Raw genomic sequence first — 17,847 nt, forward strand, 5'->3', positions numbered from 1 at the left:
CGTCGTCCGGCTTAAATACTGTGAATACACTACAAGCTTGCGAGATTGACGAGGCGTGGTGTGGACAAGTTGGATGGGACTGGACGCGCTGCACGTCTAACTCCGCCTTCCCGCAGGCTGCAGTCAGTAGTAGGGTGTGAAAGCACCCTCAGACTAAGTTAAGTGTAACCTGTACGAATGAGCCATTTACCCATCTACTATTGTATTTCTGTTCCCAGCAATTTGTGTAATGTGGTACTGTTACAAATTCATAATATTAGTCAACAATAAAAAATTGTAGTCAACAAATTTAAATAATTGACATTGTTGATTGTATCGACTTATTGTTGCAGCCCTCTGTTTTAGTAGTAGTAAAGTAAAGTATTAGTGAACTAACAGAGCAGTAATATTGGTATAAAGGTATTATATTGGTATAAGGATACAGGCCTTTGTAATATTTTATATTACATTGAAAGAAAATCGGTGGTAAAGCCCAACACTAATAAATAAAAGACATAAACACAAACACATTCATCCTCACGCATGTAATTACTTTCACTCTTTCTGTTACAGAAGCGTCTGCAGTTCAGACAACCAGCTATTATTGTTTTCCATTATTTGCCAGACGTTAAAACAAAATCACAGCAATCAAGATCAGGGCAATGAAGTACACAGCAAACCGCTTGTGTTTCCAGCTTTGTTATTACTGTGATTGCCTTTACATCCCCTGGTTGTGCGAGCATCACACAAGCATTTTGAATGCAAATGTCTAATAAAACTGAACACACCTCAGAAGGTGCAAGCTGAAGGTTTTTCCATGGCCTTCACAGCCTTTCAATCTGAACATCACTGGAAATCTGTCTATAGCTTTCAAAAGAGACTAGACAAAAAAAAAACTTAAAACGCAAAATTCTCTATTCTGCCCGTGCAGGGTGGTCAGTGTAAGGTTTATCAGTTCAATCATTTGGACTAAATTCAAAAACATAAAACTTGTGTCATTTTTTCTACCTAATTGCCTAGTTTTCCATTTCTGTTCCTTACAATCAGAATTTCATAAAAAAAATAGATTTTCCAATTTTTCTGCATTTTGGAATGAAAATCATATCAGCGTAAAATTCCAGGTTTGGGGCTAAATTCAGATTAAAAAAGTGAGTGTACAACTTAATTTAATTTTCCCTTCTTTGGTATAGTGAAAAATATGAAAAGATGTTTTGTGTTTTAGTCAGATTATTATAATATTATAATATTACACCAATATTGGCATGCTAAGGGATTTTTATTTCAGCCAGTACAACTTAATAAAATATGTTCAGATACATGTTTGGTCTGCCAATGAAAAAAAGGTATTTCAGCCAATGTTTATTATACTACACATTCATCAATACTCTCAATGTGTTGTTTTATACATATTTCCCTTTTTTATTTTATTGTTGATAAGCCAATAAAAACCCAAAAATCTGAATATTATATAAGACCAATTGGTACTTTTAGCAGTGTGGGCAGTCTGCCAAGTCCTGCTGGAAAATGAAATCTACATCTCTATAAAAGTTGTTAGCAGAGGGAAGCATGAAGTGCTGTAAGATTTTGTGGGAAAACAAAACTGCACTGATTTTAGACTTGATAATAAATCACAGTGGATCAACAACAGCAGATGACATGACTCTCCAAACTTCACACCAGAGCTCAAGCAGCTTGGACTGTGTGTCTCTCCACTCTTCCTCCAGTCTCTGCTCCCTTGATTTCCAAATAAAATGTAAAATTTACTGATGGTCAGTGAGCACTTCATGCTTCTCTCTGCTGATAACTTTTATGGAGATGCAGATCTCATTTTCCAGCAGGAATCAGTTGGTCTTTCTAGCATCAATTGGTATTATGTAACATTCAAATTTTCAGAGACACTGGCATAAATGTTTCAAATAGATCATTCTGTGTTTAATACATCTGTATAGTATAAGAGTTTCACATTTTGAACTGAATAACTGATAAAGTAAAAATAAAGTAATTTTCAATAATATTTATTTTTTTTAAAATGCACAAGTGTATCTTAATTTATATATATATATATATATATATATATATATATATATATATATATATACTATGCCTATCTTTTGCCAATTGATGTTTTGCAGTTTACAGTGCTTGGCAAGACAAAAACTTTGAGAAATTAGAGAAATAGTACAATTTATTGCCTTAAAATGTGATCATTTCATCATATTTTGGTTTTTGTTTTGCAGTGTTGAGGCCAGAACAGCAACTGTACTTTATGCTGGGTCTGACATAGGGTTGAGACAGCATTCCCTCACATCTCTTCTTCTTCTCTGGAGCGCTCTGTGTCAGTGTCTGTAGAATAAAGTGGGTCTGAGAGCTTCACAATGCACTGCTGAAACTTCTAGAAACTTCTTCAGGCCCTGGGGATTAGAGGACTTGGCTTTTTGTTTGTCATTATAAATATGTATAAACTTGCAGGCTGACATATATCGTACAAATCACTCAAGTGCTGAACTCTCTGGAACACACACACACACACACACACTCTCACACACACTCACTCACACTCCCAGACACTCACTCACAGACACTCACGCGCATGCAAGAATGATCAAAGTGAACCGTGCTCTGTGAGAAACAGAGTCTTTTTTAGCTGCGTTCCCAGAATGCACTGACATTCAGGAGTCTATAGTAAACATTTCAGCATGGCCCCAGGCTCACATTTTGTGATTCCAACACAACCCCCCCCAGCCCCCCCACACACGTGTGAGTGACATTTCGCCGCCTCTTTGCTTAAGATGTTCAATCTCGGCCTGCATCTACTGCGTTTTCCTTTAACACCTTGATGTGTCGGTGCCCTCTCCAAATCACAGTGGGGACTTTACATTCAATTACTTTCAGCGATTCTGCAAAATGTCAGAAAGAAATGACGGCAGGCCCTGTCCGGCACGCCGCCTCTGAAGATGGAGATTTGGAATCATGGTCTACTTTGAAAGTCATATGCAGTCTGCGCCTCTGCAGGTCAGCCGGTTATTGAAGATCAGTGCGCTGTTCCAGAGTCAGAAAAACACTACTTCTGCTACTGATACCACTGAGACCTCACACATCATGTTCAGGCCATCACAGTGTCCGAGTTTACCCAACACTCACACTCTGTACAAGAGTTACAGGGGCAATATGATGTGGCTTTTTGTCCACAGCATAGATGTTTAAATTTTATAAAATTGCTGCACTGTAAACCCACAATTAGTTTGAACAAGTCTGTTAAGTCTGTTTTATGTAAAATTGGATATTAATTGTAAATGGTGTAATATGATTAACTGCTGGCCCTCCATGTTGTAAGCTGTAAGAACAAGCATCATTTTCTGTGTTGTCTGGTCTGTGTTGGCTGTGTGTTATATATACTGTTAATTCTATTCTATTATTTGCTTTCTTCATTTTTTTTGAGTATATAAAATTCTTATTTTTACTTAAATGAAATCAAAGAGAAAACTAAATGCAAATCTATTTTATTGACCTGACTGTAACATTCAAAGTAAAAATGATATAACAAAAAATAAAAATCAATTAAATAAACTTAAAATTTAGGCATAAGAAATAAAAGTTTTAAGTCAAATTCACTCAGGTTTTCAATGAACATTACATAAAATGTAGGACAAAATTGTAGGTAAATTGTAGGCTTACAAGAACAATGTTACCAATATAGGGCAAAATGTAAGTCCTTTTTGTTATTTTCACAATTTATAAAGATTCCTTTGATTAAAAAAATAGTGTAGGTAGTTCAATTATTAATTTGGCTTTTTCCAAAAAAAAAAAAAAAAAAAAAAACTGGCCAGCATTATTATTATTATTATTATTATTATTATTATTATTATTAGTAGTAGTAGTAGTAGTAGTAGTAGTAGTATTGGGGTGGGTAATATGGCCGACAATATTTTACTGTATTTTTGCTGTGACAATATACACAATACACAAACACAAATATTTATACTACTAAAAAAAATACTACTAATTACTACAAAAAAATATGTCGCAACAACAAATCAGTACACATTTGTCTAATTTGTCAACAACAGTAAATGAACATTTAACAGTTAATTATTAAATAATATAACAAAATAAATAATGTTTCTTTTTTTAAATGTAATGCTAAATAAAACACAATGCTAAGGTGCAAAATATTTAGTGGATGCAGAAAACTGCAAAGACAAACAATTAAATAAAAAAAAAACCCTCAAAGCAAAAAGCATGATCGCTAATTTTAGAATCTGTTTTTTTAAACATTATATATTTTTTATTGTGTAAGAAACAACATGGCACAACTCTAATTGTAATTACTACAATAAAATAATAAAATTATATTATATTAATTGCATTATTATTATTATTATTATTATTATTATTATTATTCTGCTGTTATTAACGGAGGGTGAGTTACAATGAAGATTTCTCAGTGTAATAAATATTTATCCTTTAAATGTACTAAAAACAGTCTTTCTCTCCCTCGTAATCTTTCTCTCTCTCTCTCTCTCTCTCTCTCTCTCTCTCTCTCTCTGTATGTGTGTGTGTGTGTGTGTGTGTGGGTGGGTGGGTGAAGGGACTGGTTGTACAGGTGAGTCTGGTAGATCAGTACCGGCAGGTGAACCAGGAAGTTGCGCAGTGAAACAGAAAATTTCACAGCAGAGCTCCACTGTGCTGCAGTACACACTGACAGACAGACATACCGACAGAGAGACAGACAGACGGGCCGGTGTTTGTAGATTAGAGTTAGTTCAGTATTAATGTGTAATGAGTTTACAGCATGCACGGCTCTGTTCGCTACAGTAAGCTAGCCTCAGCAGAGCCCGCGGAGGAGCCGCAGAGTTCCCGCGCTGAGGAGCAGCAGCAGGAGGAGGAGGAGAGTGACGGGGGAGAGGTGACAGTTTACCTCACACAGTGAGTGACTGAAACTCACAGAAACTCAGGATTTTACCTCACCTGAGAGAGACTCACTGGAGCCAGGTTAGCTAGGTTAGGTTAATGTTTAAGTTTCAGTTATTTGTTGGGTAGTTTATTAAACAGTGAGGTAAATAAATGTTATCTGTGTGAGTGCTGTAGAACTACAGGCTAACTGTGCTAAACTCAGCAGCAACATGAGTCTATCCACACTTTATCCTGTTATAACTGTGTAGCTATTTACCTGTTTTAGCAGTTTTTTTCTTTACAGCTGTCCACCAACTGCCAAATACTTTATTATTAGCTTATATAGAGAGAGCAGCTGACCAAAACTTAACACAAAGTCCAGTGTAAATAAGAATTTTGAAAGAGTGAAGACAGACAGAGGTGGAAAAAGTACTGAAAAATTGTAATTAAGTAAAAGTACCTTTACTTTGCTAAAATTCTACTCAAGTAAAAATACCCATCTAAAAATCTACTTGAGTAAAATTACTAAATTTAAAATGTACTTTGAGTAAAAGTTAAAGTTACTTTTAATTATTTGATGTAAAAATTAAATTGTTTTTAATTAACTATAATTCCACATAATAATTTGGACCTTTCAGGCAGTATTTGTTCAGACCACCCCATAAAACATTTTCAAGTGGCATAGGTTTCTATGATTAATTTTTTTCTTTACTATTAAAATTTATGGTCATATAGTTGTGCAGTTCATTATTATTTTTAACCATTGCTGTGCTTTAACTGGTATTTCCATTTTTTTTTTTTAACATTTAAGCAGATTGTTTAATGATAGAAATACTTACCACCACATGCTTCCGCAGGTTTGATGTGGAAGTTTTAAAAGCTGACAGCTCTGTCCGGTGGGGCACATTTTGTATTGCATGAGGACGTTATTGTTTTTTTTATTCAGGCAATTGTTTTTTTTTTCCCCAGCATTTAATTATTTACTCAGTAATGGGGAGTTTTCCAGTGTAGCGAAGTAAAGTACTTGTGTCAAAATGTACTTGAGTGAAAGTAAAATTACCTATTTTAAAAACTACTTTAAAAATTACAAATTACTCATAAAATCTACTCAATTAATGTAACTTGAGTAAATGTAATTCATTACTTTCCACCTCTGAAGACAGATAATGTGAATATTTCTTGTTTGGAAGTATAAAAAGCTGCCTTAGTCTGAGATTAGCCTATAAATCCTATAAATATCCGTTCAAATGTTAGATATCTGTAGCTTATTTACTAGGAGTAATGATCTGTAGTAATAATCTACATTGTAAATGAATACTGAAGTCATCCAGACTATGAAGCAGCACATAAAGAATCATGTAGGAACATAAAAGTGTTCAACAAATAATATACTATTATATATCTACCTAGTTGAAATTTTGACTAGTAATAATAATAATAATTTGATTCTAATAATGTCTGAAAAAGTTTTTAGTAATAAGAATTACAATATAGATATCTGGTCTCTTGTATTAAAGTAATGGACACATGTTTCTGGTGATATGTCTATATCCGAATGGCTTTATCGATATGTACATCTGATATTATTACTAGTAAAAAATATAGAATTCCTGGAATTAAAGTTTCGTCTGGTTTCTACTAGTAATATGTATGAAACAGTATAATTAGTAATCTTATATTACTAGGTTACTGGTGTAATATTAAGTTGAAACATGCATGTCCTGCATAAGTCATGATTAAGGTTACCAGATTTCTACAGTGCTTTCAAAATGGCCAATGTCTAGCATTTTGATAATATTAGACCATTTAAACAACATGAGCTAATACTGAACTGCTGATATATTTTATTTTTATTATAAAATTAGCTACTAAACAGTAATTACAGAAATGACAGAACGGTCATTTCGTTTGAGCGATATCGCACTAAAATAATATCACAATATTTCATGGTATTTTCACGATAACAATACTTTTGGAGATATGACAAAACACTGAATTAGAAAAAATATTTTGTATTTTATTATTGCATGCAATATGATATGGCTAACTGAGATATAAAATATATATCACAATATTTCAGGGTATAATATCATTCATGATATTACATTTTTTGGCGATATGATCACGTACGATACAATATGGCACACCCCTAATGTGTAGGTAGTTAATGTGAAATCTATATACACAAACTTGTTTTGTAATAACTGTATAGCCAAAAGTACATAAAAAATACTATACACTAAAACTCTTTACCGATGCTTAGATATGATTTTTCCTAATGTGACATTTCCATCACGTGAAGTCACAACCTACAATCAGTCAGATGTAGACGTATATCCAGACAGTCTATAGACATCAGTGGGCTGGTTGGCAGCAGCTTGCAGCTGGTTTAAACAGTGTTGTTGATTTTAACAGGAGTGTTTTGGCTTTCAAAGAGAAGAAAAGACCACCAATTTCATCATTTGTGTTCGACACAGATGGAATGTGGCCCTGCCTTTAATCCATTCATACAGCGAACACACACATGCAAATTACTGAGCAAACACACACAGTGACACAGTGTGCTCTTGCTGCAGCACTTTGCATGCACAATCTGATATATATCGCCTGTAAGACTACATATCAAAGTGACTCAAATCTGAGTTAAAAGGATGAGATTCTGAAAAAAATTATATGTTTAGATAGTCATTTCAGATGTGTAATGATTAACATTGTTTAAGAATCCATGGGCAAGACCCTTAAACACTTAATTCACCTGTCTCTTTGAATTTCTATCTTTCTGGACTTCAGAAAATTATCTTGCCCATCTTTTTTGTCCATTCTTCATCTCATTTGTATTCCTCTTTTGTCCCACAGGCCAGACGATACACTAAATGGGAAGGATGTGAAGAAAGACACGTGGTTCAGGGTGATGGTGGCTCTAATTCTGCTGGGTATCGTCTTTGGGTTCATGCTCTGTGAATGGTACAGATGGTGGCCTGATCCTTTAGGGCTACAGACCCACCTTAGCAATGATGCCGGGGTCCTGGAAGAACATCACCACGACCACCACAACCACCATGAAGGGGAAGAAGATGATGACCATGAAGATGGAGATCATCACCATGATCCTGGTGGCCACTCCCATGATCATACATCTTTGTACCATCATGGTGTTGTCTTGACATCTTCAGGTTTCGTACAACTTATACATTCAGTATTATCATATCTTTGTTCTATTTTCTATCAATATGTTTTCTTTAAATAGGCTCATCATCATCATCACTAAAAAAATTGATGCATCCAAAAAGATGCTTCATGCTATTTAGAGGGAAGAGTAAACATTTTCAGGAACAATATCTGTTTAACACAGATTTAAACTGTTATTTACATGATATATGTGATATATACAGCTCAAAAAAGGGAGACCACTTAATGATGATGTTTTCCTTGATTTTACCAAATTAAAAACCTCAAAAACATAATCAAGAGGAAGATGGATGACCACAAGCCATCAAACCAAGCTGAACTGCTAAAATTATTGTACCAGGAGTAAAGGCATAAAGTTATCCAAAAGCAGTGTGTAAGACTGGTGGAGGAGAACATGCCAAGATGCATGAAAACTGTGATTAAAAACCAGGGTTATTCCACCAAATATTGATTTCTGAACTCTTAAAACTTTATGAATATGAACTGACAATGTTTTTATTTTATTTAGAAGAAATGTTTACACTGACACGCCCTAACTAAAGCTGTGCAATGCACAATTGGCCGGTGTGCTAAAATAGGGCTCCAAGTGTCTAAGAAAAGTGTATATCATGCACAATTTCACTAGGCAAACATTGACTGTAGAACGAAACTCTGGAACGTGTTTCTAAACATGTTTTCTAAAGTTATGATTCATACTTCTCTATCTAGCACCCTGACATTGAAAAATTGTGAAATAGGCCAAATGTTGCTCAAAGTGTCAATTTTTGTGTGGCCAACATTATTTTTCAGCACTGCCTAAACTCTTTTTGGCATTGCGTTTACTAGAGCATTATAGGTTGCTTAGACACGTGAATGACGACATCACAGAGCTGGTTAATGTTAGAGACCTTGTGCTCCTCCACCTTCTGTTTGAGGATGCTCCACGGATGCTTAATAAGTTTTATGCCTTGGCCAGTCCAGAACCAAAGAACTGGTTGTCTTGGAGGTGGGTTTAAGGCCATTAACATGTTGAAATTCCCAAAGGGATGGGATCATGCGTACAGTATATGACAGGCATGTGTGTAGGTCATGCTGTGGAAAGGTTATGAACACATCACGCAGATAGCTTGCTGTGGCTCGTTCAAACTGTTGTTCTGAGTCCACTTCTGTACTTTCTGTTCTGCCCCAAATACAGCCTTCAGCAGAACATCTGAGTCCTCTGAAACAACATAAACACCCAAACACAATGTTCAAAGCCTGAACACATGGTCACCGTGACACAGCTAAAGAGACTACATATTAAAGAGCATGTGTGCTTGTTATAAAGATAAGAAGAAAGAAAAATAACAAAAAAGTGACAGACATTTAACACCATTTTTATTACCTCTTTATTACATTTGCTTTTACTATTTACAACCCTAACTCAGAAAATTCATTGAAACAACATTTCTTACATTTGTTTGTGACTTCTGTTGCATTACAGACAATATGAGCCCAAGATATCATGTTTTGTGCATTGTCTTGTTGAAAAATGCATAGACGTCCCTGGAGAATATTTAAAATCATCTTAATTACAGCATATGCTGTAAGATTTCAGTTTAATTTTACTTTTATACTGGCACACCCATTACCAGCTTGAAGTGTAGCTTATGCAAGAAGTGCAAAAGCTACCCTGGCGTTTGCACTTCTTGCTGATAACAGTCTGGATGGTCCTTTCCACTTTTGGTATCCATTTCTTCATCTGAAGGTAAGTACTTTTTATCATGTTTTACTACAGCAAAAGTCCATTTTACATCAAAGTTCACCTTTGAAGGAAAAGCTTCAGAGCTGACTCTAAGCTTTGGGGTTAAGCCATAAAACTACCTCTGTACCACTGTAGGGTAAGTCCAGATCAATACTGTTTGAACAGAATCTGTTTTAGATTGTTTGTAGCTGTTTTAATTGAAGCAGTGCTGCTTCTGTTTCTGTTGTTTGCTGTTTGTTGGTATCTGCAGCTTACTGCTCCAGGGCCGGTAAGGAGCTTCTACGGGAGGGAGGAAACGTGGTGGATGCGGCTATCGCTTCTCTGCTCTGCCTGGGAGTCGTCCACCCACACACATCGGGAGTAGGTCAGTGGCGTATCCTCAATGTATCATCTGCAAATGAAATAATATAATAACATACAACCACAAATTGGAATCATTCCAGCCTGCGCAACATATTTCCACATTAAAAACTCATTTATCTGAAATGGCCGTTTGGACCTTCAGATATTGCATTTATTTGAAGAGGACATTTGGGCTTATGATGTGATTTCCTCCGATACAGTATGAGCAAACACTCAGGCTGGCTTGCAATTTCCTCGCGAGACAGCGCTGGTGATGAATGCATCTAAATGCTTTAGAAGTGATCAAGTTGGTAATGAATGTGGATTTTATGTGCAGTGTGTGTTTAGTCAGGCCCCTGAGAGTGCTAGTTTATAAGCATTAGGGGGGCCATCTGTCTCGGAAGTGGAAAATCGTTTGAGAGAGGTCAAAACGTGCATTTTTTTTAAACAAATGGTAATACACCTCAGCTGTTTTAATCTCAGTAATACAACTTTAAATCCATTAAAGTAAGACCCCCTTCTCACGTTGCTTAAATAATGCATAAATGTTTCAACTTCTTACTCCACTAAAGGCGCGGTTTTAATCTCCATTACCTTTAATTGTCTTTCAGAAGGTTAATGAGGGTCTAGAAATGGCATAATAATCATTATTGATTAGTCACTTAATATTATAATGAATGGTTCTCTTATTTAATGGCTCCTGGAGTGGCCATTTTTGAACGAGATCTCGAGCATCATAAAACACATCCTGTGTTCTGTGTTTTGCTGTACATGTTTAATGCAAATAAGGGTTTGACTGTATAGTGAAATAGTGCTGAGAAATGTTTTTCTTGAGTTATTTGACAATATTGAACAATATTTTTGAACCATTACAAGACAAGAACACTTTCTCTGTGCTGTATTTAGCCAGATTAAAGGTTCTTTATAAAACCATATAAAATAGAGGCTTTTCATTAAAGGAAAAATGCATTTAAACATGGTTCTTTAAGCTATTGTTGTTCTACACTGACATGCCACATAGAACGGGACTGGTATCCTATTTGTCTTGTAGTTTTCTGTGACTTTTGATATTTCCCAAGAAACTGGCAAGATAACTTGCTAAAAATGCTTGTCTATTCCTATGGGAAATTCTAGCCAGACACTGCTGGTTACAATCATTACCACCCACTGCACTGCCCACTGCACTGGGCGTTGTTTGAACTCAAATGATTTAAATCTGTTTTACATATAATTGGATATTTCAAAACAATACTCAACTATTTTGAGTTAGTTGAACATTTGTGGGCACATATACTATTCAAACTGAGATCTTTGAGTTGAACCAATTTATAATAACTGAGTTTAGTCTGTTGCAATTAACAGCTTCTTTTCCATTGGCTTTTGTCACAATCTGTTTGCATACTGGGTGTGTCCAACAGTTTCTGACAGACACTCACCATCAGTGTGTAGTGATTCCCCCGGGCTACCTTAGAAATAAATCAAGTTCCCCTTTAGTTGTAATAACTTGATGTTCTAATTTATGCTAACTCAAGTTTTCATTCCCTATTACTTTAAAAATCGCGCAAACCGACTGCCTTAAAAAAGTTAAGTAAACTCAACTTATCTGGTCTTACACTATAACAAAAAAAAAGTTAAATCAACTTACCCTTTCGTTGTTATAACTTGATGATCTAAGTTATGTTAACTTAAGTTTTATTACTCATTACTTAACTTTTTTAAGGCAACTGGTTTCCTCAAATTTTTTAAGGAAATTCAACTTATCCGGGCTTACAGTGCATTTTAAAGGGGTGGAAACCTAAAAAGCATTTTAAAATATCACATGCAAACTTATTAATCTGACCACAGCCATTTAAACATTCAAATGATGTTTTTAGGGTCTTTTAGTTGCCATAGTTCTATGCAGAACAATATATTTACTAAAGAACCTGTGAGGAACCACTTCTAGGGTGCATGTGGAAACCCTTTGTTGGTGCTATATATAACTAACTATATTTTTTATAGTACAAGAGGTTTTTCACCATACCCATCAAATTGTTGTGGTTCTATACACGATACCTGTGTCAAGTTTTAATACTATATTTGTTTGGCATTTGAAATCAAATGAAATCTTCAACTTTCCTTCTTCTTTAAAGGTGGCATGTTCTCAGCCGTACTCTACAACTTCACGACAGGATCATGTAATTCAATACGTTCAACTGCACCACAGCTTCCTTCTGCCAGTTATGGAGTTCCATCTGTCCTGCAGGGGCTCAAAGACCTTCACTCTCAATGGGGACGTTCGGAATGGAGCAGGCTTTTCAAGGACGCCATTACTCTGGCTGAGGATGGCTTCCACATCGATGGTGTCCTGGGCAGAGCCTTGGCAACTCACAAGGAAAAAATCCTGCAGTCAGAAGCGTGCGATATTTTCTGCGACGGGAGTGGACGTGTGAAATCGGCGGGTGTGCTCGCCGGCAACCAGAATCTATCAGAGCTGTTGCGGGCGGCTAGCCTAAATGAGTCCCATTTCCCAGAAACGCTGGCCATGAAATTGGCTGAAGACCTCTCGGCACGCGAGAGGCCCACTTTCTTAGCCGCCCTTCGGCAGAGCCGTGGAGAAATCAATGAGTCCCTTATCGCGCCGGGAGAGAAATACACTGTCCTTTCAGCCGGCTCCCCTTATGCCGGGCCGATGCTATCTGATATATTAGAGCGAGTCAGGGAGCAAAGCCTTTCCTTTCAGAGCGCTGCTGGAGATTTGAACAGGGCCGCCGCCACTTTCGCCAGCCTCTTAAACTTGACTCAAGGACTTGACAATAGAGCCCCAGCTGAGAAGAACCAGGATCTTGCGGAGTTATTGGCTCTCGATACACAGAGCAGTCACATCGGGGTGCTGGACGGGAAGGGTAATTTCATAGTAATGTCGGCTTCGCTGAACAATACGTGGGGTTCGGGTCGGTTCTTGCCGTCTAGTGGAGTAATGCTTAGCAGTTTTACCTCAAACATCTCAGACGTCCCTTACTTTAGCTTTCCTTTGCTTGTAAAGATCAACAACGATGACGACGATGATAGTAATGATACTGAAAGTAATGATACTCAGGGTGAATCTGAAGAAGATAAAGAAGTACAAATCATAGCCACAACTGGAGGACTTTCTGCTTTACTTAATGCAGCCGTTCTCCTGCAAAGGCTTGACTTCGGGACGGCTCCTGCCGATGCCGTTAGTAGCCCACTGCTCCATCTGCAGTGGGGGAACTCTACAGCCATGGCCGTTTGCCTGTCTAGCATTTCAAATAGCTCAGACGTCTATAGGCTGCTATCAGAGACAGATGGTCAGCTGCAGCAGGTGGACGAATGCTCAGATGGCACTCTGTCCATGGTACTGCGCTTCCATGCAGAACATGCTAGTGCATATGGAGCTCCTGTATCCAGTGCTCATGCTGATGGATACTGAATGAAGGATAATAACATTGTAATCGTATGCCTAATCAGGTTTAAAGATTGCTCTTTATTTGGAGGGGTTCCTAGTTTATCTATAGCTTGTTAACAGAGTCTAAAGAATCTGGTTAGAAGCTGGATTTAGGCTATGAGGAGAACCAGGTTTATTTAGATTAGGATTTGTGAAACTTATTTATATTAGATTTTAAACAAGCTATGTATAATTTTAACACATTGGAGGCAGGATTTTATTCTACATAAAAAAATTAAAACAACAAAGAACAGAAACTGAAACAGTAACACAAACAATAAGGCTAAATAAAGACTATAAAACAAAGGACTAAACAAGAAGACTAGTAAACAAACAAGCAAAAATAAGCAAACAAACTAAAGAAGACTAAACAGAAATTTACACCAACATGGCAAAACTGATGCTCAAACTAACAGCAATCAACATATAAGCAGGGTAACAAGACAGGCTCAAACAAAAAGCACCACAGAAAACAAAGAAACACATGGGGTATATATACAACTAGGACACAGGAAACACCTGGGTCAGGAAACAAGGGGGCGGAGTAACAAAGGGACAAATAGGGTCAAAAAAGGCTAGGGTGAGGCTAGTACAGTGACAAGACAATAATCAAACAGGGCTATGTGCTCAAAGAGCCATATTTTTGGCTTTCTCAACCCTATAGTGTTTTTTAACCTAATGTTTTTTTTTGTTATAATTTGAGTGTACATTAATAACTTCTACATTACGTTATGCAAAACACATTTAGGACTGTACAATTGTAGTACTCTCCACTAAAGACCATTGGTTCCAGTTATGACGATGCAGACAGCTAGTTGTACATGGGTGTATGACCGACATCCCACCTCTCTCTTGACTCACAAGATCCCAAAGATTCTCAGTGGGGTTAAGGTCTGGACTCTGTGGTGAACAATCCATGTGTAAAAAATTATGATCTCATGCTCTCTGAAGCACTCTTTCACAATTCCAGCACGATGAATCCTGGCATTTTCATCTTGGAATGTGACCGTGCCATCAGGGAAGAACAAATGATGGAATAACCTGATCTATATTTAGTATATTCAGGTAGTCAGCTGACTTCATTCTTTCATCACATACTGTTGCTGAACTCCAAATCATTTGCTTAGTTAAATCCAGATGGCGATTTATTATTATTATTTTTTGGCAAGGCAGGCCAGGTGTAGTTCTGCATGCGTCATGCAGCCGTCTGCCAATGGTGCTGGCATTAACAGGATGATTCATAAAAGGGAATCAGAATCAATGCTCACAGAATGCCAGTGTTCACAGCTGTTGTAATCAGATTACTCTAAACACATTAGACAAATTAGCTTTTGTTAATCTACACATGTACAGCTGTGTGTTTCCATGCACATGATACTAAAAGTATTCAGTGGACAGTGGATGTTTGTACAGGTCTATATGTGTTTTGCATAATGTGCAAATGTCAGAATGCAGTAGCCATTAGCTGTTGCTCCTCGTGTTCTCTCTACTATTCAAACTCGTTTGGTCGCGCAGCCGGACAGCATTATCGGCCTACCTCCAGAGCGCCGGCTGCTTGTTACATTAATTTAGACGAATGTGCGCAAGGCATGTATATTGATGCCTGGCTTCACACGGCAGGGTCTTATCAGAGCTCTGCCGCCTGAGGGCTTACCTGCGTTCCCTTCCCCCTTTGATAAATCTTGATTTTGCACACAGCAGGTGAGTGGTCCACGCTGATGGAAAAAATTGCTTTCTTTATTGCTGTGGAGGCAGATTTTTTCCCCATCACATCTCTCCCCCCTCCGCTTCCCCTCCCTCCTTTGATTGTAAAAGATGTGGTCTGTCTTCGTCGGCCTCTGCCGTCGACTTTGATTTTTATTCCCCGGGCGCACTGTAGTGTGCTATTCCTCTCTTCTGCTTCGCTGTTCTAAATCACCAGTGTCTGGCAAAACAGCGGGACAGAATACATCAGGGTTCAGGCCATTCTGTTCTTTAAGCTGAATCTGAAAACACACTACGTTTAGGGCAGAACTGCTGGCTTATGCTTTAAAAAAAAAAAAAAACGGGAAAAAGAGACAGCGATTTTTTATCATTACTGTCTTTGGAAAACCTTGTAGCTCTAAAACTTTCTAGGATAAGGAAAATACATTTTTCATTTTAATCTTTTAATGTACAGGTGGGTGGTATAAATATAGGTAATTGCCTGTTGAAAAACAAGGAAAAAACAAAAAACAGCCTGGCTAGCTCAAGGTGGAAAAAAACTCTCTTGACCAGCATAGAATATGTTTTTTTAGCTTAACCACCAGGCAGCACGAACAGCATCACCAACCTATTGACCTGATCAAGCTGTTCCATCATGACCAAGCTAATTAAAGACCAGTTTAACCAACAAAGCCAAGTTAATCAATCCAACATATATAAGATTGCTGATCAGCATATCTAACATGACCAAGCTAGTTGGCCAGTTTAGCCAAAATTAACCAAGTTGTTCCAACATGGCCAAGCTACTTAACCAAACAAAAACAAAACACTTGGCTTGCATAAGCTAAAGAAAATGTCAGTGGCTTAAAGAATCATCTTCGTCATCCAGCTCAACCAATATAACCAAGCTAATCCAACATGATCAGACTGGTAGACTAGGATAACCAACCTAACTGATCTGCATTAACAACATACTCAAACAAATGGCCAAACAAAGCCAGTTTAACCAAAAATAACCAAGCTATTCCAACATGACCAAGCTACTTAACCAGCACAAGCAATATAGTTGGCCTGCATAAACAACATGATCAAGCTAGTTGACCATCTTGACCAAACTGATCAAGCTAGTCATTTACAAGCTAGTTAAAAATGACAAGTGCAGGGTGGTAAAAGTATGTGAACCCCTTGGCTAATACATTTTCTAAGAGCTAATTGGATCCAGGAGTCAGTCAAAATGGGGTTCAATTAATGTGATAAGATTAGATGTGTTGGTTAAAGCTGCCCTGCCCTATAAAACACACACACCAGTTTTAAGTTGGTGAAGCATTGAGAAGCATTGCTTGATGTGAATCATGCCTCGCACAAAAGAGCTCTCAGAAGACCTACGTTCAAGAATTATTGACTTGCATGAAGCTGGAAAGGGTTACTAAAAAAGTATCTCTGAAAGCCTTGATGTTCATGTGTCCACGGTAAGACAGATGGTCCATAAATGGAGGCAGTTCAGCACTGTTGCTACTCTCCCTAGGTGAGGTTGTCTTGTAAAGATGACTGCAAGAGCACAGCGCAGACTGATCAGTGAGGTGAGGAAGAATCCTAGAATGTCAGCTGAAGACTTAGAGAAACCTCTGGCAAATTTTTTGTTGACAAATCTGCAATAAGGAAAACATTAAACATGGCGGAGGGTTCCATCACTGAGGAAGCCACTGCTGTCCAAACAAATATTGCTGCACGTTTGAAGTTTGCAAAAAAGCACCTGGATGTTCCACAGCACTACTGGCAAAAAAAGACTGTGGACAGATTTTGAGTTGATAAAATTGAATTGTTTGGAAGGAACACACAATGCTATGTGTGGAAAAAAACAGCACAGCACACCATCATCAAAACCTCATCCCAACTGTGAAACATGGTGGAGGGGGCATCATGGTTGGGGCTGCTTTGCTGCCTCAAGGCCTGGGCGGATTTCCGTCATCAACGGAAAAATGAATTCCCAAGTTTATTTTTGCAGCTGTATGTATTTTTATTAATATGAAGTGGACATTTTCATAGAAATATCCTCTTAAGGAAGACATAGTTGAGGTAATTATTAAGAAGTTTTAGTGTCTTTAGTTCTGTCATATATTTATTATTTTTAATAATTGTGAAGCTACACAGCACAACAATTGCTCTGAATCTGTCAAATTCTGAGATGTATGATGTTTTCTAATCTTGCACTGAAGCCTAAAAATTGCTTTAATACTGTATAGAAATGTTATGAATGTTATGAATGCCTGCCTAATCCAGTTGGAGTCACTGTATTGCACTGAAATGATGACGTATGAAGATACAGTATATTTGATTACATTTACTTAATACAGTAAAATGCATTTTTTTCCCAGTTGTTCCTACACTTCTTTTCCTGTGATTGCCCACCCACAGATCTTCTTGGGTAGCTTCTGATGTATGATGTACTTCTTTCTCCATGCTGAGGAAAATGCACTGGCCTGTCGCTCAGTTCTCGGAGGCTGCGGGCCTATGAATATTCAGGTCTGCTTTCAATTAAAATATTGTGTTTGTCTCCGCCCCTTTGTGATACCGAACACCGGCTGCTCAG

At 37.4% G+C, this 17,847-nt stretch overlaps 1 protein-coding gene across 2 annotated transcripts; it reads left to right on the top strand.

The window, feature by feature from the left end:
* Nucleotides 1–4,592: 4,592 nt before the first annotated feature.
* si:ch73-337l15.2 (glutathione hydrolase 6) lies at nucleotides 4,593–17,631 on the top strand. 2 transcript variants are annotated; one of them, XM_022667541.2, is made up of 4 exons: nucleotides 4,593–4,905; nucleotides 7,729–8,045; nucleotides 10,035–10,148; nucleotides 12,259–17,631. In XM_022667541.2, exons 1-4 carry the CDS (start codon nucleotides 4,772–4,774, stop codon nucleotides 13,557–13,559), a joined length of 1,866 nt encoding a protein of 621 aa, XP_022523262.2. In that variant the 5' UTR covers nucleotides 4,593–4,771; the 3' UTR covers nucleotides 13,560–17,631. The 2 variants fall into 2 exon arrangements, with proteins under 2 accessions (XP_022523262.2, XP_049326491.1); XM_049470534.1 differs by having other exon boundaries at nucleotides 4,821–4,971.
* Nucleotides 17,632–17,847: the final 216 nt, after the last annotated feature.

The sequence above is a fragment of the Astyanax mexicanus genome, chromosome 22 (assembly GCF_023375975.1).
Source record: "Astyanax mexicanus isolate ESR-SI-001 chromosome 22, AstMex3_surface, whole genome shotgun sequence".
In the NCBI taxonomy this organism is placed as follows: Eukaryota; Metazoa; Chordata; class Actinopteri; order Characiformes; family Acestrorhamphidae; genus Astyanax; species Astyanax mexicanus.